At 44.8% G+C, this 26,937-nt stretch overlaps 1 protein-coding gene and 1 long non-coding RNA gene across 4 annotated transcripts in view; both read left to right on the top strand.

Annotated features, from left to right (window-relative positions):
* The window catches only part of iqsec3a (IQ motif and Sec7 domain ArfGEF 3a), a 95,701-nt gene that overhangs the window by 7,557 nt on the left and 61,207 nt on the right, over nt 1–26,937 (top strand). For all 3 annotated transcript variants that reach the window (XM_056424278.1, XM_056424276.1, XM_056424277.1), the window contains exon 2: nt 19,401–19,481. In XM_056424278.1, the coding sequence (XP_056280253.1) occupies nt 19,401–19,481 (81 nt within the window). The remainder of the gene's footprint in view (nt 1–19,400; nt 19,482–26,937) is intronic.
* On the top strand, nt 16,491–17,122 carry LOC130200228 (uncharacterized). Its single transcript, XR_008832958.1, has 2 exons — nt 16,491–16,759; nt 17,035–17,122. It is a non-coding gene; the product is annotated as an uncharacterized LOC130200228 (long non-coding RNA).

Genomic DNA, 26,937 nt, shown 5'->3' with positions numbered 1-26,937 from the left:
AATTGATTTGTATTTTCTTCAATTAGACTACATGCCTGTGTTTTTGGTCTGTATGGCATTATATATACTCAATAAACAGATACAATCATGACAATCAAAAGGGGCATTGGTAACAGCTGCATTGTTGGCCAATTTTAATAAAAAACTGCTGGTACAACAAATTATTCATAGTTCTCAGGTTTTGATACCAATGCTCGGTGTGTAATACAACAATATGTATAATGTTCACTGATATAGCTACTACATAGTTCATTTGTGGGCCATTGCTCTCCTACCAACATAATCTCCATGTCTGCTGTGTGACTGCATACTGAAACACACAGAGCCATGCACAGGCACACACTTGCCCAGGGAAATGTCAGGTATGGTTAACTTTACAACCCAGAGTAATGTTCAAAGCCCTGCACCTAAGGCTCCGAGACATTGCAACGCTGATCGGAACAGGCACAGCATGTCCAATCGGCTTTCCTGGTCTTCTCGACACATCACACAAAGCCTCAACCAAAGCTCAACCCTGATTTATTGTAATGAATGAGAGTGAAAAACAGAGGATACGTCCACTTAGCTTCTAATTTACCCCGAACACTTGATCATTGATTTGCATTCTTCACATCTGCGGACACACATTCGTTCATCCAATTACTTTCCTCCCTTTAAAAATGTAAATACTTGCTTGTCCGTGCAGTATTACAAAGAGGGGTTTGTAGTCTCACATTAAATGCTTGCTTGAATGAAGATTTTAATCTTCATTCTTCGGCCGCAGGTAGAAATGACTAACCGCATGTGTGTGTTTGTTTGCACCCTGTTGTCGTGTTTCCCGTGATATTTAAAAAGCATTTGGGTAGGCCACATAGGAGATTATCATCACATTCAGATGATAAATTAAAGCTACTCGCCCTTCCCATCCACTGTGGTTATATCATCTGTCAACCCCTTGATGCCAGGATTAAGTCATCCGGTACGCAGTGCCAGGGGAGGGGCTGATGACTCTACCCGTGATGTCAATGCTAAAAGAAGCAAATGAGATAAACAAGACATGAAGTCTAAATGAGTCATACGTCGTGTGAGTACTGGAGTAACGATGTTATTGTGCGTGAGTGATGTGGTGAAAAATCTGCTTTCTTTCCTTTTTTGTCACGACACCCCCATCGTCGGCCTACATGTCTTTCCTTCCTCGTTCTTTTTACTTCTACTCGTGCAGAAAAGGAGGATCGTCCTTCAAACTGCAGTTTACTTACTTCAGCACAAAGTGTATGTTCCCGATCGAGTTGATCGGATGATCCTTATCGGCCCGGGCCCCGGCTGATATGAGACAACCATGTCAGTTTGATAGCTGTCAAGCATCAGCGGGAATATCTGCGGAATTTGCCCCACTGCCAAGTCTTCAGCAGATGTCCCTGCAGCAAGACAGCGTAGTGATGATGCTCAATAGGAGCTGATACAACTGCTCAATACTGGAGGCACCAGCTGGTGAGAAAACCGTAAGAAAAACTGCTGCTTTCATGGGAAAATCAGCGACGGCTGTTTTCATACTTATGTTTTTTCTGCATCTGGTTGCAATGGATATTTTTTGTATTTTTTTTTAAGTAAAGGTGACACTTTCTCAACCCCAACATTTCTGCCTACTCACATGGTAGCATTAGCTAAACATATTAGTTATTTTCCAGCTTTGTTACACCAACCAGCAATGTTTCATAGAAGTAAAACGTATGGAGCAACACTGATTGGATGGCCAACGGATATTCTTCATGGTGGAAAGAGAGGGCTGTAAAAGCGAGGATAAAGAAGAAAGTTCAGAGAATCCGACGACACTTTCAATAAACTACGTAGTTGTGATGTGATGGCAGGCGGAAGTTGTTGACGGGGGTCTGCAGCAGTGAAGGTGCAATGTTCCGAAATGGACGACAAAAAAATGCAGCTTGGATACTTCATCCTTGTGTTCTTAAAGTGTTGCGTCATGCAGACGACACAGAGAACCTGTTAACAGTATGACTTTATTAACAAGGTCGGAATAGAAATGAAAGAAGGAATATAAAAGTGAAACCAAGGGATTTTCAAAGAGAGCATGAAGCTACTAAACTACTAAATTGTTCAGTTTCAAACATTTAAATACAACATCCAACTAACAATATCCCACTAACAAAGTCTCACATCCCTCTTTGTTAAAAAAACAGAGTTCAGTGTCATGGTGTATATGCAGATTATAATCTGATCATAGGAATATGCATATAAAGGTTAATAAAACACCACACAACTCAGTGTGACCTAGAAGTGTTGACTTGCTGGTGTTTTGAAATTGTAATGTGACAAAACAGATGAGGATCAAAAACACGACTCAGACGTCCCACCCAATGGTGCGTCACTGTAAATGTTGCCGCCGTAAGGAATTGTGGGGCGGAATTATCTGCTTTCCAGTTTGTGGGAGTAGTACTAATCCCACTAATAGTATTAATATTGTTTGCCAGCAGTTCTATTTTCTTTTTGTGGTAAAACAAAACGTGCCTTCCCAGACAGTTTCTCTGTAATGTCTGCCAACTGTACACAGACCTAGAAAAACCCAGATATTTGTCATACTATAAAAAAAAAATGGGTGATGGGAGAGAATATATTTTTATTTTAAGGAGTAAATCCAGCTCCGCCTCAGTCGTGAACTCCTTCAGCTGACGGAGCTTTTTTCGACAAGTGAGCGCCAGGAAGCGGTCAGCTCCTGCTCCTTCCCTCTATGCTTATGTTGCCTCCTCCGCCAAAGGCTTCTCTTTAAAGCGTTATTGAATTGGGACCAACAGTCGGGAGCGGAGTTGAAGAAGAGCATAAAATGTTGAAAGCCAAGAACGATTTTTTTGCTTCTTTGATTTTCAGGGGCTGACTTTAAAACCTGAGATTCATCATTGATGTTTTAGATAGTGTATCATTTAAATTGACTACAGAACTTATCTAGCTGATGAAAATATCACCACATTTATGACATACTGGTGGCATTTGGAAAGGAAAGCATCCAAACACTGTCTTCAAATGTGTCTGATGAATATTAAACATGAACATGGAGTCATACAGACTCACAGGTTACTTGCCAGTTTTGCTAATTGTCAACGAGCATTGTCAAGACCCACTTGGGGTAATCTAATTCTGGTAACTGAAGTTCATCTAGCACTTTAATATTTCTGATATATATGATGTACAGTATATTTATGTTTTTTTATGCCTAAATAACTGATTATAAGCTGTATTATAATTGGACTGCAAATTGACCACATGACACAGCTAATATAATAATAGATAATGACTAACAGGCAGGACAAAAGGGAGGCGTCTTGTACAGTCATGAGATCGCTGTCACACACTTTAATGCCAAAGCACACAGAGTAAGATTCATGCACGCCAGTTTTTCCATGAATCAAGGAAAATAGTCTCCCTTACCTGAAAAGGTGGTTACCAAATGATTTGTAGAACTCAAGAGTATTTCTTCATTAAAAGAAGAGCAAAGAGCGACACTGATAGCATTTCCTTCTGATTAATTGAGTTTGATTGACAGATCACCTGCCACGTTTTTCCTTTGAGAGTGCCCGCCCATATCCAAACCGTTCCCAATGAAGACTTCTCCGATGGTTCTGTGTACCGGTGTGTTACATTTCATAATCTCAAGGGAGGAATGCCAGTTCAGACATAAATGATGCAGCATAAATGCAGAGTTTGATGGTGAAACGGTGAAGTGCTGCAGTGGAGTCAAGTAGGCCGCAACGAGACAGCTTGAATGAAGCTTACATATTGCAGCTTTCCTCACACTGAGACATGTTTGATGTAAGTTTTTTAAGGGATCGAAAAGAAGGACGAGTTTCTTTTCTCTTCCTCTTTTGTTTGCTCCCTCTTGGGAAAAGCCTCTGCCGCTCTCTCGTCCATCTCCGGCTCTCTCAATTTCGCTTGCAGAGGCCGAGCTAAGCCGCTTGGGACGGCCCAAGAGTCCGTGCTGACGTAAACCTTTCAAGGAAGCTTTTTTTAACTCACTGTGCGTGTGTGTAAAGGAATTGATATGGTAGGCTTTGAGGAGTGTTGCGGTGTGTGTTGATGTGTGTGCGTGTGTGTGTGTGTGGAAGATTGGTGCATTGCTCATACATTGAGTTCAAGGATATATTTTCCGGCTGATAATCCACCACAAAATCACGTTTAATACATCACTTTAACCTCACGGAAAGAAATGCACACACCGCTATGGATTTATTTCCTCAGAAAACTTTTAGTCTGTAAAACATAGTGATGAACGGGCACTAACAGCCAGTGAAGTATTAAAAAAAGATGTTGTGTCATTTTTTATTTAACATGATCATCGTGCTTCTGGTAGCACTGCCATGCGATGAGTGAACATGTGGAAGGTGTATCATTTATTAAGTGACTTAAATTAAGCTTGAGGATTGTTACGATCTCCTTTTTTCACAATATGCTGAACTGGCAAAAGTTTTGGGTTTTTAAAGACATGTTCAACAGAGGGATTCATATTCAACCCACCTTACTATTATATCATATATTTGTTTCATCACTTACTACTCTCTGACCTTGACTTTAAAATGCATTTATTCCAAAATGTTGCATAAAAAAAAACCATGGAAATGAAATAATGCCAACAAACAAACAAAATCCCCTTTTAAAGCAAGCGACCATAAATGCCTCAGCTGAACCACTTTTCTTCATAGGGTGGCCTCCTCCAAGATCAACTGCGTCTGCACTTACCATGTGTGGCCTTCAGGGGCAGACTCTAATAACGCATTTATGTTATTTCAATGAGCGAACATGTTCACAGCTATTATTTCCCCCGACTGCCACGGTAATGGTCTGTGAAAAATAATCCGTCAATTATTGCGAGCGTTGATCCCCTCTCCCTCTCTCACCGTTCCCTCGCTTCGAATGGCATCACTTCAGTGTGCACACGTCTTTTTCTGCCACCAGCCAAGTCGAATTATCCGGAGAGCTATTAACACGGTAAAGCTGAATGCAACGCGAGGAGGAGCGCATCGACGAACACATTACACACCAGAAGTTAAAACAAAATACAATGAAACCATGGCGCTCAGATTACACTCACCCTCAAACAGACCCAGTGTGTGGAAGAGCTTATTAAAGCTTATAGATTCTTTTTTTTAATCGGTGGTATTAGCGAGCTTAGGCCATAAGGGGAACTGAGTCAATGGCATGGAAGATCAGAAAGCAGGTAATGTGACTTCAATTTAATCTTCAGCGCCCGCGTTGATCAAACAGTTCGAGGGAGCTGTGTTTGAAACTGGAGGAAAGGGTTTGCAGGTTTTCTGGAGACAAATTCACGCCGACGCGGAAGAAATGTTTACGTAATTCCGAACATAAAAATGGGTGGATCATCACAATGATACAGAGTTTCATTCGGAAATTATAGCTCCCAGTCTTTTCTTATCAGTTATGACTTATTCACATTAACATATTCAAAATACATGACATGATAGTTGACTTCTACACAGTTTTGGTCTCTATGTGCCTTCTAAAAAAGTCCCTTTTGCCATAAAACATAAGCTAGAAGTGAGCAGAGAGATGGCCGACACAACAATGGAGAGACACTTGTGAGAAGGCAGGGATCAAAGCAGTTCCATCCCATAATACTTCCCTCAAATATTCAGATTAAGATGTTACCACACTATATCCTATTGATGCAGTTTGTCAATTTAGTCTGTGCATCGTCTCATAGTCAGAGGCGTCTAACACCGCCTCCTCTCCAATAATACATATTGATTCAATTCAAATGAGCTCTGCTTCTTGACGTCGAGAAAAGGATGACTCGGCAGGTTTGGAGCGTCGGAGATCAGGCCGTCTTTAATAGTCAGCACACAAAATCGGAGACACACCTACAATGGGTTTCGGACACGTACAAGATTCAAGATTCAAGATTCAAGATGTTTTATTTGTCACATACACACACAGGGTGTGCAGTGAAATGAAAGTGGCAATGCTCAGCAGGAATGTGCAAGGGCAACAAGTACACACTATTTACAAATAAAAAACAACACAATATTTACAGTAAGTGTGTGTGTGTGTGTGTGTGTGTGTGCCTAAGAGGGGCAGTTGTGTGGGTCTATGTGGGGGTCCTGGTGAGGTCGGAGTTCACAATCCTGATGGCCTGAGGAAAGAAACTCCGTCTCAGTCTCTCTGTTCTTGCAGCGTGACTACGGAGGCGCCTGCCTGACCGCAGCAGCTGAAACAGTCTGTTGTTGGGGTGGTGAGGATCCTTCATGATCCTGCCGGCTCTGGTTCTGCACCTCCTGGTGTACAAGTCCTGCAGGGTGGGAGTGTAGTTCCAATAGTGCGCTCAGCCGAACGCACTACTCTCTGCAGAGCCTTCCTGTCCTGAGCGGAGCAGTTGCCAAACCAGGCTGTGATGCTTCCTGTCAGGACGCTCTCTACAGCTCCAGAGTAGAAGGACTGAAGGATCCTCTGGGAAACTTTAAATTTCCTCAGCTGCCTGAGGTGGTAGAGGCGCTGCCTTGCCTTTCTCACCAGAGTGTCTGTGTTTGTTGACCATGTCAGATCCTCGGTGATGTGGACTCCCAGGTATTTATACCGCTCACCCTCTCCACAGTAGTCCCGTTAATCCCCAGTGGTGAGTACGTCCTCTGTTGTTGTACCTTCCTAAAGTCCACAATCAGCTCCTTAGTTTTGGTGACATTCATGATGAGGCTGTTGTCCCGGCACCAGAGTGACAGATCAGCAACTTCCTCCAGGTAGGCCTTCTCGTCGTTGTCGGAGATCAGGCCCACCACCACTGTGTCATCCGCAAACTTGATGATGGTGTTGAGCTGAACCTGGCCACACAGTCATGTGTGTACAGGGAGTACAGTAGGGGCTGAGGACGCAACCCTGGGGATCCTGTGTTCAGGGTGAGGGATTTGGAGTGTGTCTGCCCACCCTGACCACCTGTGGCCTGGCGGTCAGGAAGTCCAGGATCCAAGCACACAGGGGTGTTCAGTCCCAGCTCAATCAGCTTGCCGGCCAGTCTGGAGGGACTATGGTGTTGAAAGCTGAACTATAATCAATGAACAGTAGTCTCACATAGCCCCCTCTGGCTGTCCAGATGAGAGAGTGTGGTGTGCAGTACCTGGGAGACAGCATCATCCGTGGATCTGTTTGGGCGATAAGCAAACTGCAGCGGGTCCATGGAGGAAGGGAGGAAGGCGCAGATGTAGTCCTTTATCAGCCTCTCAAAGCATTTCATGACCACCGAGGTGAGGGCCACGGTCGGTAGTCATTCATACATGCTGGAGAAGCATTCTTGGGCACAGGGACAATAGTGGATCTCTTGAAGCAGGCGGGGACCACGGACTCAGCCAGGAGAGGTTGAATATTGTGGTGAACACTGGAGCTAGCTGGTTAGCACAGGTCTTCAGTACTCGCCCAGATATGCCATCTGGACCTGCAGCTTTCCTGGTGTTCACCCTCAACAGAGCCCTCCTCACACTGTGCTCGGTCACAGAGAGTGTGTGTTCATCCCCAGCGGTAGAACTCACCTCGGCTACGCTAACGGTGTTGTTGTTAGCCGAGCTAGCGATGTTGTTGCTAGCCTCATACCGTGCATAAAATGAGTTCAGGTCGTCCGCTAGGGATGCGTCGGCACTCACCATTGCGCGGCGTCTGCTCCGGTAGTTTGTGATAGTCCGTAGCCCCTGCCATAGGCGCCTGGTGTCGCGCTGCTCCATCTGTGATTCCACTCTGTCTCGGTACCTCCTTTTGGCGTTCTTCACCGCCCTCCTCAGTCCATAGACCGCTGCCTTGTACTCGTCCATGTTGCCGGATACAAGACCGGAGTTATAGGCAGCAGTACGGGCGTTCACAGCTTCACGGATGGATCTATCAACCCACGGCTTTTGATTAGGAAAGACCCTAACTTTTACCGTGGGGACGATGGTGTCCGTTAGCGTTGCTATGAGGCTCATTGCTACTTCCGCAAACTCGCTGACGTCACTGGAACTGGATTGGATCATGTCCCAGTCGACAATACTCAGAGCGTCCTGTAGCTCAGCCTCTGATTGGTCAGACCACCGCATTACGTTCCTCGTCACTACCGCTTCCCGCGCGATCCTTTGTTTATACTCCGGAAGCAGAAAAATGGCGGCATGGTCTGATTTCCCTAACGGAGGGAGAGAGACAGCCTTATAGCCTCTCTTGAATGGCGTATAGCAGTGGTCCAACGTTCTTTCCCCTCTGGTAGCACAAGAATCTCACATATAATTTTAGCGTACTAAAGAGCATCTTTGTGAGGGATTTTAAATGCAACGTTGGTCAGTAACTATGGCGCGGACTCCAAGACGTCACCGTGTCAGCCAAGATATAGTTCTAGACATAACCTTCTAGAAAATGACAGAAAAAAAGTGTTTTCTTTGTCCAGAAACACACAGGTGTGCGTTAAAGGTGCTGGTTGCTGCATCTACGGATACATTCTAGCTGTTATTGCCTTTCCCTAGACTTGATGCTAAACTAATCTACTGGCTCTCTCTTTAGTGTACGCGTGTATGAATTTTCCCAACTCATTTTTGCATTACCTTCGATGTTTTTATCCGTAGTCCTGCAGAATATACACTAATACTAGCGCTGCTGTTTCCAACCTTCGCTCTAATCTGTTTCCCCTAAGAAAAAACGCCTGTGTTCTCGACCTATTAAAAAACGTCCACAGCGGTGTCATGGTAGTTAAAGCAAACACAGTTAGAGGAGCCATTAACAATGGGAATTAATTTGCTGCCATACCCTCTCTGTACTGTGTGCTATTGTTACTGCTATTGCTGTCAAATAGCCCCCAACCTCCCTTTCAAGCGTGTTTCTTTCTCAGTCCTTACATAGCGGGACAAAAAGAGACCTTTAGGATCAACTTTTAGATTCTGGCTATTCGAAAAAAGATCCAACTTGAGGCTTTTAAAAAGGACCATGTGTATCGAAGTATGTAAGAAGACGTGTAGGTCTTCCTGTTTTCCCTTGTACTCTCCCAGGGGAGAGACGGGAGGGGAAGCAGAAAGAGATGAGGGAAGGGAGATATCCTTCAGGGCGGAAGATCAAAAGGCAACAGAAGGAGCGATAAGCGATGGAGGGCTGGTTGCTGTTGGGAATACGGGCCTCGCTTTGTTCATCTTTATGTCTCAACTCTCTCCTCGCCGACCATCTCCGTGTCCAGGGATAAGGACATGCCGCGTGGAAAGCGGCCGCTCTTTTCACCGGCTACATCTTCTGAAGGCAAGAGTGATTGAATAAGCGGCTCCGTTGCACAACACGCCGTGCCTGTAGGACCCAGATTAAGGGGAGGGGTGGGGTGTGGGGTTTGGGGGGGGAGATGGGAAATTATAGAGAGGGTTGGAAAATCGGTGTAAAAAGGACAGAAGGAGAGAAGAGCGGGGGGAAGGGATGATACTGAAGGATGAGATGGATGAGGCCATAGCATCAAGAATGTGAAGAATGTGAGGCCGCCTCCATGTTGAGAGGGGGGGCACACCGATGGAGGGGGGGACGTGAATGCACTCATGGCTTTCTCACGTGCACATTCATATTTGATGGCCTTGCTCTCTCTTCGCTACATTTCAGTATCACATTTGAAGTAGCCACACTTCCTGTATGTTGTTAAATCGGCCAAAATGTGAGGACAACCTCAATATTGCAAGTATTTTATTCTTTTGCTGCTCGGGAGTGATCGATTGGTCAACTAAATCTATTGATTGATCATTGAAGTCATTCATCAAGCACAAATGCCAACGTTCTCTGGTTCCAGCTCAATGAATGTGAACATTGGCTGCTTTTCATTGCCGTATATCACAGTAAACTCAACACATTTTAGATGAATGTTGGGAAAAGACTTTTCTTCACCATATTCGAGCACTTCATAGACAACACAATTATTAAATCCGAAACATAATAGACAGCCCTGATTGTTTATGTGAATTGGAACCACTTTGTTAGGGGGCTCTTTCCTTGATTCAAGGGAAGTCAACTTTACAGGAGTACTTTGTTTTAACAATCACCATGTGTCTTCCTCTGTGTCGATCTGCTGCTGACATGCTCAGTCTGTGTCTCGCTCCATGGTGCTGAAACACGACCCCTACTTCTCTCTTTGTAGGATTTTCAGATCAAATGAGCAGAGACAAACATATGTCAAAAGCAGAACAATGCACAATAATTGTGGCCTTTCGCTTCATGTTGTATTCAATTTTCTCTGAACTCCGTCCGTCAAAATACGAGACACGTTGTGCACTCTACTTTACAAACACGTTGCATTCCATGTTCTGACTTAATTTACTGAGTTTGCTCTCTTTATTGTTTATGCTTGTCCAGGAAAGACACCTGCTGGTGTATTTTGGTATCGCACCTTAAGTGCCTTTGTTTTGCTCCGCCAAAATCCAGTTCTAACCTGTTCAAAGAGCTGTATGGATCGAAGCAGTTTCTAGCGGTCAGATCCTTGGAGTAAATACGTCCTTTTACCACACTGAAAAGAGAGAAAAGAAGAGCAACAGAGTTATCTAAAGAATGAACATCTGAAAGTAAAGTTCATCAACAAAACATTCTGGAGCGTCATTCCTTCTGCACTCTTTGGTTAGCTATCTGTCTGTGCCTTGTAAGGATGCACACAATTGCTAGGACAGAATAGTAAAAGGACGAATACACAGCGGGTGAAGACAAAGAGGCAACTTCGAATCACTCAACTCGTCAGAAACGCACCAGCTACAAAATGACGACCTCGCAAGAAGACAAAGCACAAGTGACTTTAGAAACGAGGTCTCACGTAAGCAGCAGGTCCAGCGCATCAACAGCTATTAGCGACGCTGCCACAAAAGCAAGGGCTAGGGCCGAAGCATCAAAAGTGAAATTCGCCTACGCAGAGAAGGAAGCCGTTATGCTGAGGGAGAAAGCTCGCATTGAAGAACAAAAACAGAAAGTATTAGCTGAAGCAACACGCTGTCAAGCAGAGCTGGAGGCTGATCTTCACACGCTACAGTTAGAGAAGGAGGCAGAAGCAGCGTCCAGAGAAGCAGACGTCTATCAGGCTGCAGCCGAGTGGGAAGACAACCAGCTACTGGATACAGGCGATGAAAACCGAGCTCAGCGCACCAGGGAGTACGTGCAGAACACTCCAGTGCAACACGCTCCACAGCCACTCCTTACATCCCAGCAGACGCACAGAGAACCAAGCCGTCCTCTTCAAGCAACTGCTCAGCTGCATATGCTTCAGCCGCAACACCCTGCTCAATTGTTCCCTCAGGCAACCAACCACCCACAGCTGAGCGGAGCTGACTACGTGGGCCCAAACAACATTCCAACGCCAAGCAGGTACCCCCTAGCGCCCCCTTCTCATGCAACATCGGACCACTACACTGGTGCGCCACCTCCAATGCCAGACTTCTCCACATACTTGATAAGGAAAGAGATGGTGAGCTCAGGATTGACCCAATTCGACGATCGCCCAGAGAACTATTGGGCATGGAAAACGTCTTTCCAAAGCATCACACAGGACCTCAACCTGACACACAGAGAAGAACTTGACCTACTCGTCAAATGGCTTGGTCCGGAGTCAGCCACTCATGCCAAGCGAATCAGGTCAGTCCATGTCACAAGTCCAGATAAAGCAGTGGAGACCATATGGCAGCGTCTAGAGGACTGCTACGGCTGCCCAGAGGTGATCGAACATGCCCTAATGAAACGGCTTGAAGATTTCCCTCGCGTCTCAAATAAAGACCCTCGCCAACTGAGAGAGCTGGGAGACCTGCTACAAGAGCTAGAGTCTGCAAAGTGGAGTGGCCTAACACCGGGGCTTGCATATCTCGACTCGGCTAGAGGTGTGAAACCCATAGTTGAAAAACTCCCATACGGCCTTCAAGAAAAATGGGTCACACAAGGCTCCAGATACAAAGAAGAGTTCAAGGTATCATTTCCACCTTTCAGTTTTTTCGTGAAGTTTATCTGCAATCAAGCAAAGACTCGAAATGACCCGAGCTTCTTCTTCTCCTCATCCAACGACTCAAACAGCATGAAAACAGACAGAGCAGTCAACGTGAGTAACAAACCATCTGTCTTTGTTAAGAAAACTGAGGTGGCTGCAGGGACTCAAAACTTTCCCAGCAGCCAAGCAGACAAGCAAAACAATGAACCAGACAAATATTGTGCCATCCACAACAAACCTCACCCCCTCTTCAAGTGTCGGGCCTTTAGGATTAAGCACCTGGATGACCGTAAGGCCTATCTTAGAGAAAATTATATTTGTTATCGTTGCTGTGCCTCCACTAAACATGTTGCAAAAGACTGCAAACTGTCTGTTAAGTGCAGAGAATGTGGCAGTGACAAGCATGTGTCTGCCCTACATCCTGGTCCCGCCCCCTGGTCATCTGAAGAGACCAAGAGTGAACCAGAGCAAAGCGAACAGCAACTTGATGTCACTACGAAATGCACAGAAATATGTGGCACTTCTCCCCAGCCCAGGTCGTGCTCCAAAGTATGCCTGGTCAAAGTTTATCCTTCAAAACATCGTGAAAGAGCTCAACATGTTTATGCAGTATTGGATGAACAGAGCAACAGGTCACTGGCCAAGACACAGTTCTTCGACCTGTTCCGCATTGGAGGCGACTCCTCTCCCTACACGCTGAGGACGTGCTCAGGCACAGTTGAGACGGCGGGGAGAAAGGCATGTAGCTTCACAGTAGAGTCACTCGACGGGAAATCTACAGTAGCACTTCCTCCCCTCATCGAATGCAACACAATACCAGATGACAAGTCAGAAATTCCAACGGCAGACATCACACGACACTTTGCTCACCTCTCTCCGGTGCGAGACAAGATACCACCTCTAGATCCGGATGCGCAGATACTTCTTCTCCTGGGGAGAGACGTCCTGAGTGTGCACAAGGTACGTGAGCAGTACAATGGACCTCACAACACACCGTATGCACAGCGCTTAGATTTGGGTTGGGTCATCGTAGGCGAGATCTGCCTCGACAGGGTCCATCAGCCAGCTGAAGTCAATGTCTACAAGACAAACATACTCTCTAATGGCAGAACCTCATTCTTCACACCGTGCACTAAAAGCATCCAAGTCAAAGAGCGAGTGGGCCCTGGTGCCCTCTTGTGCCGCCCTGACTCACCACGTGAAGCTTGTCACTCACGCACTACCCTCATCGACCAAGACCGCCTTGGCGAGAACATTTTCAAGAGAAACGCAAATGACGAAAAACTTGCCCTCTCAATCGAAGACAACATCTTCCTGGAGACGATGGACAACAGTATGTACCTCGACGTCGACAACCACTGGGTGGCGCCATTGCCATTCCGCTCGCCGAGAACACGGCTGCCGAACAACAAGGAACAGGCAATGAAGAGGCTGACTTCGTTACAGCGCACGTTCCAGAAAAAGCCAGGTATGAAAGAACACTTCTTTGATTTCATGCAGAAGGTAATAGAAAACCGTCAAGCCGAACCCGCTCCACCCACGCAGCCTGGTGAGGAGTTGTGGTATTTGCCGATATTTGGAGTTTATCACCCCCAAAAGCCAGACAAAATTAGAGTGGTGTTCGACTCTAGTGCTCAGTTTCACAACATCTCACTCAATGATGTACTACTCACCGGGCCTGACCTCAATAACACATTGATTGGCGTCCTGCTACGCTACCGCAAAGAAAAGATTGCCATTACTGCTGACATTGAGCAAATGTTTTACAGTTTCAAGGTGAGAGAAGACCACCGCAACTATCTTCGCTTTCTGTGGCACAAAGACAACTGCCCCAGCAAGGAAATCATTGACTACAGAATGACTGTACATGTGTTCGGGAACAGCCCTTCCCCAGCTGTAGCGATATACGGGCTCCAACGCACAGCAGAACGTGGCGAAGCAGAATACGGCAAAGACGCCAAAGAATTTGTTTTGCGCAACTTTTACGTCGACGATGGGATTACTTCTGTCTCCAGCGAAAACCTGGCTGTTGATCTTCTGAGAAGGACGCAAAGAATGCTGGCAGAAACAAACCTGAGACTCCACAAAGTGGCGTCTAACAGCACCACAGTCATGGAGGCTTTCCCCCCTGAGGAGAGAGCAAAGGAACTTAAGGACTTGGATTTGAGTGCTGACACATTACCTCTTCAGCGGAGTCTTGGCATTAGCTGGGATTTAACAACAGACTGCTTCACATTCAGAGTGTCACGAGAAGTCAAACCGTTCACTCGGAGAGGGACGCTCTCAACGGTCAACAGCCTGTATGACCCTCTGGGACTTGCGTCTCCAATCACAGTGCAAGGAAAAGCTCTGGTCAGAGACTTCACCTCTCTGCAGCAAGACTGGGATGAGCCTCTCCCTACAGAGAAGAGGGCTCAGTGGGAAGCATGGACGACATCCCTCACCGACCTCGAGCTCCTGCACATTCCAAGACCTTATGTTCCAGTCTCGCTCTCTCAAGCCCATGACAAAGAGCTGTGTGTCTTCTCAGACGCATCCATTCTGGCCATAGCAGCAGTGGCGTATCTGAGGGTCAAAGATTCAAAAGGTCAGTGCCATGTTGGATTTGTGATGAGCAAGGCCAAGCTAGCCCCATTTCCTGCTCACACTGTCCCGCGCTTAGAGCTGTGCGCTGCAGTGCTCGCTGTCGAGCTCATGGAGCTCATAAAGGAAGAATTAGACACAGAACTGAATGTGAAGTTCTACACAGACAGCCGTGTAGTGCTTGGCTACATTCACAACACAACAAGAAGATTCCACATGTACGTAGCCAACAGAGTAACGCGTATACGAAAATCCACAGCACCTCATCAGTGGCAATATGTCCGGACAGATCAGAATCCTGCCGACCACGGCACCAGACCCATGCCTCCAGCTCACTTGCAGCTCACAAACTGGTTCTCTGGACCTGCGTTCCTGCAACAGCCAGATGCAGCAGAAAACAGTGTGGTGGAGCATTTCCAGCTCATCGGCCCAGAACTGGACATGGAGATTCGATCCCAAGTAACCACATTGGCCACCAAGGTCACAAACCCGTCGCTAGGCACACACAGATTCCAACGCTTTTCTAGCTGGAAATCTCTTGTGAGAGCTATTGCCACACTCACCCATGTAGCAAAGTCATTCTCTCAATCGACTGACACACAGACCTGTAAGAAATGGCATATGTGCATGAAACCTGGCACAACAGAACGTTCACAAGCCAAGTCTACCATCATCAAAGCTGTACAGCGAGAAGCGTACAAAGATGAATTCAAAAGCCTAACACAACACAGAAGTGTGTCACAAGACAGCTCACTCAAGAGACTAGATCCCTTCATCGACAGCGAGGGACTGATGAGAGTGGGCGGTCGCTTACAAGCAGCTGATCTTTCTGACCAAGAAAAGCATCCTCTGATCATGCCACCAAACCACCACGTAGCCAATCTGCTCATTCAGCACTACCACAGTCAAGTGGCACATCAAGGCCGTCACTTTACCATGGGCGCGATACTCAGCGCGGGACTGTGGATCGTTAAAGGTAAAAAACGCATCTCTGGTCTAATCCACCAATGTGTCACGTGTAGGAAGATGAGAGGAAGGCTTGAAAATCAGAAAATGGCAGATCTGCCAGCAGACAGAGTGTCTGTGGATCCTCCATTCACACACACAGGGCTGGACGTCTTTGGCCCATGGAGTGTTGTGACGCGCCGTACAAGAGGCGGCAGCGCAGAAAACAAAAGGTGGGCCGTCATGTTTAGCTGCCTAAGCACAAGGGCTGTTCACCTGGAGGTGATCGAGTCCATGTCAACGTCAAGCTTCATCAATGCCTTCCGTCGTTTCCTGGCTATTAGGGGGCCAGTTCAACATCTGCGGTCAGACAGAGGCACAAACTTTGTAGGGGCCTGCAAAGAGCTACAAATCAACACAGAAGATCCAGAGATCAAAAACTTCTTGCAAGACCGAGGCTGCACCTGGACATTCAACGCACCGCATTCCTCCCACATGGGAGGAGCATGGGAAAGAATGATTGGCGTCGCACGGCGCATCCTCGATGGACTTTTGTTGACAAACAGCGCCACACGACTCACACACGAAGTGTTGACCACACTTATGGCTGAGGTCATGGCCATCATGAACTCTCGACCTTTGACCCCCATATTGTCCGACACAGAGGTTCCTCAAGTCCTCTCACCTGCGATGCTACTGACCCAGAAAGCAAGCATCGCTCCTGCCCCTCCGGGCGACTTCAAAATGGATCATCTGCACAAAAGTCAGTGGCGACAAGTCCAGAACATGGCGGACTCTTTCTGGAAAAGATGGAGACAGGAATATCTAACAACTCTACAGCCTCGAAGGAAATGGACAGAGAACAGGCCGAACCTTCAGGAAGGTGACGTCGTCCTGCTCAAAGACTGTCAGGTGAAACGCAAAGAGTGGCCAGTAGGACTTATCACAAAAGCCATACCGAGCAGCGACAACAGAGTTCGTAAGGTCATGGTCAAGACTGTAAATCAAGGGACTGTAAAAGAATCTCTGAGACCCATTAACGATGTTGTTTTGCTGCTTTCCCGGGATAATGTAGTAATGTAGTGGTATAATATTAATCATACCAGACGGGGAGTGTTCTGACTTAATTTACTGAGTTTGCTCTCTTTATTGTTTATGCTTGTCCAGGAAAGACACCTGCTGGTGTATTTTGGTATCGCACCTTAAGTGCCTTTGTTTTGCTCCGCCAAAATCCAGTTCTAACCTGTTCAAAGAGCTGTATGGATCGAAGCAGTTTCTAGCGGTCAGATCCTTGGAGTAAATACGTCCGTAAGTGTTCTATGTCATAATTGTTTGAGACATAAGATGTTAACAGTTACAAAATACCTCTGTGATAATTCTAAAGAAAACGAATTAGCATAATTTTACGTTTGGTTATGAACCTATGCTGGCATGACTAGCTTGCTAACTAGCCCGTGTTTGCTAACTATGTAGCTTGTGGTTATTGTCAGATATGTTTTGTATTTTGCTTGTTTACAAGACACATGTTTAACGATATAGTAATGAGACATATGTGATATGTTGTCTTTCTGTTTATTTTATAGTTTTACCACACTGAAAAGAGAGAAAAGAAGAGCAACAGAGTTATCTAAAGAATGAACATCTGAAAGTAAAGTTCATCAACAAAACATTCTGGAGCGTCATTCCTTCTGCACTCTTTGGTTAGCTATCTGTCTGTGCCTTGTAAGAATCAGAATCAGAATCAGAAACAGGTTTATTGCCAAAGAATGTTTTCACAAACAAACGAGGAACTTTTTTTGGCGGAAGGTGCAAGAATCGCGCACCAAGACACCGAGGCGCCGTCTGCGGCGCCATCTAGGAAAGGGTGGATGAAAGATGACAGCATAACATGAGGGAAGAGAGGCGAGAAAAAGAAAAAGCCACCCCCCGACTATGCCCCTAGAGGGGTACAGTGTGGGAGCAGGAGAAACAAAAAACACCATTGCACATAAGCACATACATCTTAGACATGACTTGCAACGAGTAGGAAGGGGGGGAGGGGAGGTAATCCAAAGACTGGGCGATAGCCCCGTCATTGGGGCAGAAGGTAACCAGCACCGACAAGCAGCCAGCCCGGTCCTTCGCCGTCACGGCGCCGGACGCAGACCCCGTCCTGTCACCCTGGGGGGGCAAAGCAGGCGAAGGCGTGGGATGGGGGGGGGGGGTAGTGAGTGCTTTTTCAGTGTGATGGTTGTGTGTGTAAGTGGCCTGATGTATCGTCCTCCCCCAGTCCACAACAGACAAAGTTCTCAGTCCACAAGATGGTCGTTGCCATGGAGATGGCCTTGAAGGGTCCTGGGGAGAAAACAACCACAGGTGTCTGTGGATAGGGGGAAGGGAATGAGAGAGAGTCTCGCTTCAGTGATCTTCGGGGGAGTTGTTGTTCCAGTCACGGCCTTGGCCAAGGCCAAGGCCCGTCCTGGTAGAGGGAGCCGAAAGCAGATAAGATTGGGATTGTTTGGTCTTCCAGTAGCTGCAATTCAATTTTGCGCACCCACTATTCCTCCAATTTCCTCCCGTTTGCCAATAGGATTTCAAATCGATCCAATTTCATTTGCAGAGCCGTCAGCTTCTCCACGATGTTGTCATTCTGACGGTTTAATGCCAAAGTCTGAGTGCCAACAACTCTGCCCAACGCGTCAATCATGTCGGGCAGCCTTAGGGGGCTTTTAACGGCTGTCACCGTTTCCTTAATTTTCCGATAAGCCAGGGCAGCGCCAAATCCAAACAGCAGAAATCCTGTAATCAAAGTTCCGAATAGGTAGATGTCTTCTACGTCCTCCACGGAGAGTGGTGCTAGGCACAAGACCCGCCACTTCGCCCACGCGTCCATCGTGTAACCAGCAACAAACGTCCCGGCAGGACAGGCAGGTTCCCCCGAACCCGAGCTTCTCGTCGAGAAGATGGTGTCAATTGCGTTTAAGGACCAGTTGATTACGTCCATGGTTTTTAGTTCGAAGAGCGATGCGGAGAGAGTCTCTCAAGTATAGAGACAGACAAGACATGACGAGAGAAGCCAAGCAGGGAGGGGAAGGTCATGGGGAGGAGAGGGGGAGAAAAATGCGACCGCCTTCGTCGAGAGCCAGACGCACACAATTGCTAGGACAGAATATTCCACATTGATATCATGTTAAAAGGTGACCTAGAGAGTAGATGTAGAGTTTTCCTGTAAACCAACAATGTGTTCTCATCAAAACATACTCGGTCTCACACAAGATCCTTTAAACCTCTTAACATTCTTCTCCCAAAACTCATTTTTCCTCCAAGTGGGATTAACCAAAGGCTGCATAAACACTTTGTGATTGGCTCCTTTCAGCCTGATGAACGTCACCTGGTCATGAGGAGATGGTGATTGTGTGAGATTGTAGCGGTAGCATGATTAAGGTGCATAACATGTCCATATGAGGCTACCTGCTCCTCTTCTGTTTCATTAAAATCAGTCATAAGAATAATAAAAGACATTATTATTATTTTAGCTCTAATTAATTCCAAGAGATAGCTATCACCTGGAATATAAAACCCATATATGAAGGAAAACCAGAGGAAAGATCTCAACCTTTAGAGTTTTAAATTCATTTGGAGCCCCTTCCAAACTACAATTAGTAAACAGGTTATACAGCAGAAAAATAATAGCACTAAATTAAGAGTATGCAACAAATAAGCACCAAGAAAGTTCCTCATTAAGACTCATATAGTCAGATAATATGTAGTAGAAGATGGCACTGGTGTTCATGCCATCTGATATTGGTTGAAACTCTTTTAAGTTTTACTTGTCTGACGGCCTATTATTCCACATTTCTATTCCTCTGAACATAACAGTCCTTTGCCTTGCGTTTGTTTTTTGAAACAGGAAGGGAACTACATCCTTTTGACAGTTTCTATTGTTCTGTTTCTACTCTTCATCACACAGCAACCAAACAGTGCTTCACCAGTTCTGCTGCCCGGCCCCCGAGGCCCCTGAGGGGGAGACTTCTACTGCCTGTGTCCCCAGGTAAGTCGACTGCATCCTTGTCACATCTGCACAATTTTTTATTTTTCAATTTCTTTACTTATTTTCTTACTTTGAACAATTAAAAAAAATAATTGTTGTGACTTTTAATCGCATCCTGTAAATAGCGGTGCGGCAGGAGCTACTTTAGGCAACACGAGTACCCCAGCAGTGTTATCTCAGTTGAAGTGGTTTGTAAATGCTTCAGGGACAACATTAACCAATAAGAGGGAGACTCGGTCACTTCAGCTTGGATTTTGAGGTTGTTTCCTGAGTGAAGATTGTTTTAGTGCTTGGGAGTGTTTGTCAGACTATCAAGATGCATCACCACAGCAGTAACATATAAATCAACCACATCCAGATCCCACTGACTGGACAATGGTCAAGTCATGGTTGTAATTGGTAACATATATCACATTGCGTTTAGTAAGCAAAGCTAAAAGCCAGATTGGCACATGGCAGTGATGAATCCAGTGGAAATCCAACCGTGTATACTTGCACGTGAATTCCAGAAGTCTATTTTACTGCAAAAATAAGTATTTAGAGTGAGACCATTCAAAATCTCTGATGTGATAATGTGCATCCACTATCCTGAAGAATATGAAATATGGACCATCTAATATCTACTTCCTCTGCCTTTCTACGACATCGGTAAGGAGGCATGATAATTAATATGATTGAAAATATATAATAAGATAAACATGTACAAAAATAAATAATAATCATATTTGACAAGGTATTATCTCGCTCCTTTCAAGCACAACATTTTGTTAGCGTACTGCTTCATTGCACTGTGGAGTTTCTCTAAAAACGATGTCATTCACCTGGCATCAGTAGCTATTAAGCCACCCGCCTGGAAATGTGGACTTCCAATTTCACAGGAATGTCTTTAAAAATAAGTTTGATCCTTTATTAGTCCTGCAGTGTATGTACTGCATTGTATGCAGTTGGCAGAAAATAGAAGATAAGCAAACACACATTCATGGAGAAGTATAGTCTTCATCAGCAAGTGGCAGAAGTCTAAACACTAACTTGAAACACTTCAGTGCGTTTATAAAATCCGACATGTGGTTAACGCAGAGTGGAAGACAGAGGAGTGAACTGTTATTATTGGCTTTGTTTACCACTTTAAAGAGCCGCTCCATAAAGCTAGTATCAGACAAATCCTCAGACGACCGACTCAAAACCCAAGTATCTCCCAGCCTCTGTTGTCACAACAAGAGACACTGTCTCTCAATAAATGAAATTGTAGAGGCAGCGGTCAAAACGGAACAGGAGTGACTTTGGGAAAATTTGAAAGGTAGAAAAAAATACGGACAATAATCGATCGTAGTTCAGAAACTTGAACTTTGCTGGATGGAAGCCGTTTGGTGCTGTTGTGTTCTATACTTGTGTCGTACCATTAGCTAAAGGTAATAACAAAGTGCACAACAGAAGGTCTCTGCTCACCTTTCAACCCCTGTAACTCCTCAAAACAAGCCCCGCCCCCTCTCTGCCAATCTCTGAAGCAAACCACTTCAAAGCAGGACTCTGGGGCCGAGACAGAACGCAGCTTGTGGTTTTGTCTTTTTTTGTTTTGTTCTTGTTGCGTCTTATCTCTTTTTAAAAGCTGTATTCTGTTGTTGTTGATATCTGTATTTCCGCATTGTTGTCAGTAATTTGTTGATCATTCACTCACGTGGCATCACCACATCACATCACTCCACATGGCACCACCCACCTCATTGCATCCATCACCAGTCATGATCACTTCATTCGGGCTTGTCTCTCCACTGTGGTCACGTTAAGTTTGAAAGAGTCATGTCTGAATATAACCATGTAAACAAAAGTGTAACTATGCAATGTAAAAGCTACCATAATGCATTGATGTGTGTACTGTAGGGTCTTTCCCATGCTGGGAACTGGTGAGCCTTCTTGTTGACACATGTAATGCATGTGTTCATGTGAAGAAAAAAAAACTTCTTATCATGTTGCATGCTTTGGCTTCGCAGTGATCAGAACATAGCTTCCTGTCTATCTGTGTGTGTGTGTGTGTGTGTGTGTGTGTGTGTGTGTGTGTCACTACGGTACACACAGCATACGATAGATAATTATCTAGGAAAACACACAATACTGTGCACACCCCGGAATATATAATGATAGGCTGGCAGAAGAGTCACAAAACCTAAATTCTTTGAATCCAAGGCTTTGTGTCCCGTTTTTGGAAAATTGGCATGATTAAAAATATGACAGATTAGCTATTTGCACTTCCTGTTGCAATGTACCCATAGATGTGCACACATCGATTATACAAACAGGGTGATTCCAATTTTCTATGAATTCTAAGCAGCTTTATGGCTATTTTTTTCATTTACACTTAATCTGCGCATTGTGTGTGTGTGTGTATGTATAGATTTAAATCACTTTTAACTCCCATAAGAGGAAATCACTTCTTTTTTTTGACACAAACTGCATTAAATGTTTGAGAATTACTAAAAGCCTTTGAAAAAAAATCAACAAAAGCCTCTCATAAAAATAAACGCGTGTGAATTCCTTGATGTTGCATGACCGAGGGGATCCACTCGCCACTAAACAAGGCCTGATTAACGTATAAAAAGGCCAACTCATTGCCTCTTTGTGCGATGCCTCCACTCCGGGATGTAATGAAATCTTGCTTCACCTGGCAGACAAAGAGCAATTATTGATATTTCATTTGCAGTACACTTTCTACTGAGAGTAATTTAACCCTCTGAGTCAGAGGGACAGCTCAGAAAAGGGCACCGGCGTGCACTTCCACAAGAACTCATTGTGCTAATTTGAAGCCACACTTGCTCTTGCTTTGTATCCGTCTCCACCTGGGGTACTTCATCCCATCAGTTAGCAAAGCGGGAAACAAGCAGGCAATAAGTTGCTGTGTGTGGGATGATTTAAATGAGGAGGACGTAGGAAGTTGTGAACTGTCGCATATAATGAGGACCCGACGGAGGTTGGAATTTCACCCTGACCGCCTGGTCACTCTCGCCAAGCGTTAAGGAGGCACCAGAGGGTTTAGGGAGTGACGGGCATTTGTATTCAGGGTCAACAAGTCGGATCTATAATCACTCATGGAAGAGGCTGATGGTGCGGGATGGCCACGGCCTTTAAATGAGTCGCGTGAGCCGTCTTCTGCTGCAGTGTGCTCACGTTGCACACAGGAGTTGTGTTGTTACTTTTACCGTTCCATAAGGGACCTTACATTTAACTTTATGCTCTGCAGCAAAACTGAGAAGTGCTGCGGTCAACACACAGGGCCCCAGAAACCTAATAAATGAAGGGAACGCGTTATTAGAATATTCTAGCGTGGAGAATGGCCCCGCAGAAGAGCTATAAATAATGACACTCAGGAAGATGCCTGGTGGACAAGCTGCAGGTAGAAATACGACTTTTTAAATGGCTGCTGTGTGCAAGAGTCCACTTTAAGAACATAAATCCTCTCCTGTCTTTCAGGGTGAACGAGAGCTTTATGGTGCTGTATTTGAGTATTTGCAGGTAAAAGATTCTCATAAAAATACGGATTCACACACACACTCATTCATGAATGCTAGCAGAGTGACACTACCGACGAGGAAAAGCATCGCAAGAAACAACGTCTGCTCACTCTTGATAACACTTTCGAAGCACAAACGTATGTTCACAGTTTGGTTCCACTTCGTGAAGTTTACGCAAGTGTATCTCAAGTGTAAAAAAAAAGAGAAGTTTGAGAAACTTAATTTTTTTCTTCCATTTTTGAGTCAGTGTTTTTCCATCAGCGAAACAGAATGTGTCAAACAAGTGCAAGTGTCAGTTTTAGCAGTGTGAGCTGGACTTCTTCCAGCAGATCAGTAAGAGTGCAGCTGCTTCCTCAGCATTCTTCTCCAATAAAGTAGCCAATAACTTTGGCTGGGGTTGGTGAGAGTTGTCACTTGACACTTATAAGATGTTTTGTGCAATATCTGGCTCTGGTAGAGCACGATGCAGCAGAAATGCCCTAGAAAAAGGGAACATTATTGAATATAGACAAAACGTTCGTGATGCGAGCAGCAATTATTTAGTGAATCCTGGTCACGTTTATCCGTTTCTGATTAAATCACTAAAGAGGAGATGCAGACAAATGAAAGAGTGTTGGACGCCAAACTGCCTTTCGATAAATACTTTATTGCAAGCTAACTTTGAGATAACAGGTTTTAAGTCAATGTAGTATTTTGTGTTTTGTTTACTTATTTTGTCCACATTTCCTGGTCCAAGTGGTTCAACCCTGCACTTTCAGTTCAACCTGGGCTTCACTTAAGTAAATGACCACTTCCAAAGTAAATGAACAACAGCAAGCCATCTTGACGAGTGCTGACCTTTGAGGGGAGTCATTTATCCGGGGAGGAGGCAAGTGGCCAGACAGAAGCAATGAAAGCTATGGTGGATTTAAACTACCCATTTATTAGTTAATGTCCTGCAAGTTGACAAGTCTAAATAAAAATAAATAAAAATAGAATTAAAACAACAATAGATACCCTATATATATATATTTCTATATGAATATATATATATATATATATATAAGAGCACATTTCTGGAATAGCATCTCAGACACACAGACTCATGTCTACCAGATCAATGTTGATAAGACTTTTCTTTATCAAGTGAGAACCAATATGTATTGGAAAGGGCCACTATTTGAATTCAAAATGTATGTCCTAATCCATGCAGTTTACATTTTTGCCACAGAAATTCGGACAAAGTTGTCATGCTTCCACAGTACTTAAAAAAACAAATTCCTGTAAATAGTTCAAGAAAGTAACAATTTCCCTTCATGGATGAGTCATCCGCCTAACGATGGAGCTGATAGGATAGTAAACACTCACTCTTTTGGTCACAGAGTTAAATATAGACGGGCCAGTCAGCCTTTGGCAGGTGGCAGCATATATTTCTGGTTTGATACTTGAGCCTGTCGGCGATTCAGCTGCCAAACCGACTGCTTTCCCCCTTCAGCTCACCGTGTGCACATTGGGCTTATTGCCAGATCAGACGTGTGTTCATTTTCATCTACACCTCCAAAACGTCCTCAATCATATGGGAATAAAATGTCCGAGGCCTTGAGTGTTTAAGATGAAGCGCTGCCCCCGTGAGAGATCACAGTCGGGAGAATCATAATGTTTCTGCAGGAAGTTAATTCACCTCCGGTCATGAAAAAAGTAGACAGCTGTGTCGTCTTGCCAAGACAACCTTTACTCTAATTAATCGTAGAAATTAATTATAAACTGCACTAATTAGTGGAGTCACGGTGTCTGCTAAATAAAAAGGTGACGCCGCTGTGGAGACAAATAGAGGTCCTATCTGTCGTGGAGAACTACAGGAACCATGATGCATTGAGACAGCCGGAGGAGCTGATGGAATGATTGATCTGTTGTGTTGGAGGACGCTCAGGGACATGTTGGGAAAGTGTGCCTGGAGCTGCTTCTTAGTCCTTCAGAACCTGCCTTTAAGAGGCGCGGCGGCCACACACGCACACACAGACACACACACACACACACACACTCGCACTGGACAGAGCCGACCTTAAAGAGCTTTAAGATCTGCTTTTGTCCTCACACCACCAGACTCCACGCAGTCTCACCTGTGTATCGGCAAATTACATTTCACACGCGTGGAACCCTCAATCACAGTTTCTCCAAATTCCTCTCACCTCTTCACCCCATCATTTATTAATTGTCCTCATCTCCCTCTTTCTCTCTCTCTGTGTGCTAGCCCACAAGTGACCTTGTGGGCTAGCTGTTCTGTTGTCATGGGAACAGAGGGCACATCAGCAAGATGTGGCACAGCATCCAGAATATGTTTGCTAGGAGTCTGCAGCAGCACCAGTTAGAGTCTTGTTTTGGGTCCTCTTTTGTCTCTTGTCCTTTTGCCATTGGTTTAAAGAGTTTGTCTCTTGGCCAATCAGAGAAGCACTCGTGATTCTCCTCAAGAGCCTAGCTTCTTCCTCTTTAAACACATCCTGTGGGGTTTGAGTATCGACTAAATGCACCCGAAAATTGGAATTACCACTCGGCATCATTGTGAATGAATGAAATCTGATTTTTAAAGAGTGCTTGGAGTAATCTCTAATTTAAGTGATGCTGCGACTAATTCATGTTCACCCTGAGGTGTGATTTACACAGGACCCTTACCACAGAACAGTGATAGAAAATCTGCTCATGCCCAGCCATCATCATAAATCATCATACATTCCCTGTTATTGATGCATGTAGGCCTTGATTAGGCAGAAAGAAGTCCGCCAATACTTTCTCCGTTGCTCTGCCGCATTCCTGCAGTGTCACGTCAGCCCTCTCTTTAGCAGAACAGCGGTACAGCGTTCACATCTGAGAGCTTCTCCTCCTCTGCTCTCTCCGCTCCGCAGCTTATCTCAGCATTGTGTGGCGAGCGGAGGGCTCTATAACGGAGGAGATTTAATAAAAGCACAACATTTTGATGACTTTGCTGCAGCGCCTCTTGTGTGTCTTGGAATCAGCAGTCTTTTAAGTTTCAGCCTCTGTATAAATGCCAGGGCTTGGTACTGTGATCTTCTTTGACACACACATTTAAAGGCAGAAGGGACGCTGTTGATGGCGATGGAGTATAATATCATGTTTACAGGGGCACTGCGACCATTTTACACGTCAACTGGAGTTTGTAAGCAATGAGGAGTGCAGTAGACACTCACAATCATCTGGTTTATAACAAAAGGCCTGTGACAAACTGGAGTTTGGTGGAATTTAAAATTAATAATGAAAAACTTCATTTATGTAGCACCTTTCCTTAACAATGTGCTGTACAGGGTAAAAAACCACAAACAACAGAATCATGAAAGTCATAAAACAATAAGAACAATATAACCGTCAATAAAACAGACATAAAACATATTAATAAATCATTACACTTCAAATTAAAACAATAAACAATGAGGTAGGAAGGCAAAACAGAAGGACCATAGGCTATATAGACTATAAGTGTATTTTAGTTGTTCAATGAAGAGATATTTATCCATCCTAAAATTCTAGATTTTCTGCGGAGACAGAAAATGAAAAAATACACTGCAGCATGTTCAACAATGGATTTGGTCCTTTAACGGACTCACTGGTCCCTGGAGGCTCGGCTATACCCAGAATACCCACTGAAATATGTTGCAGGAAGTAATGACAAAACCATAAATACAGCACATGTATATGTTCTGCAGAGGCAGGCAGTGAATGATAATAAACAAATAAAAAAATAAAATACCTAATTCATATCGTTTTTCATCATTTTTTTTGGGGGGGGGTTCTGATATTTTTGTATAACTTGCTGCTCCAAATTCAATAATGGTTTTTGGTCCCTGGAACCGACTCCCTTGTCCCTGGAGGCCCGGCTCCTGCTATAATATCCCCGAAAATGACTTACTATGCAGCCCCTAATGACCGTTCTGTGCCTGCAGCAGAGTCACTGCGAGAAAAGA

This window comes from Pseudoliparis swirei, chromosome 10 (genome assembly GCF_029220125.1).
Source record: "Pseudoliparis swirei isolate HS2019 ecotype Mariana Trench chromosome 10, NWPU_hadal_v1, whole genome shotgun sequence".
NCBI classification, from domain to species: domain Eukaryota; kingdom Metazoa; phylum Chordata; class Actinopteri; order Perciformes; family Liparidae; genus Pseudoliparis; species Pseudoliparis swirei.
This window is presented reverse-complemented; position numbering and strand designations above follow the sequence as displayed.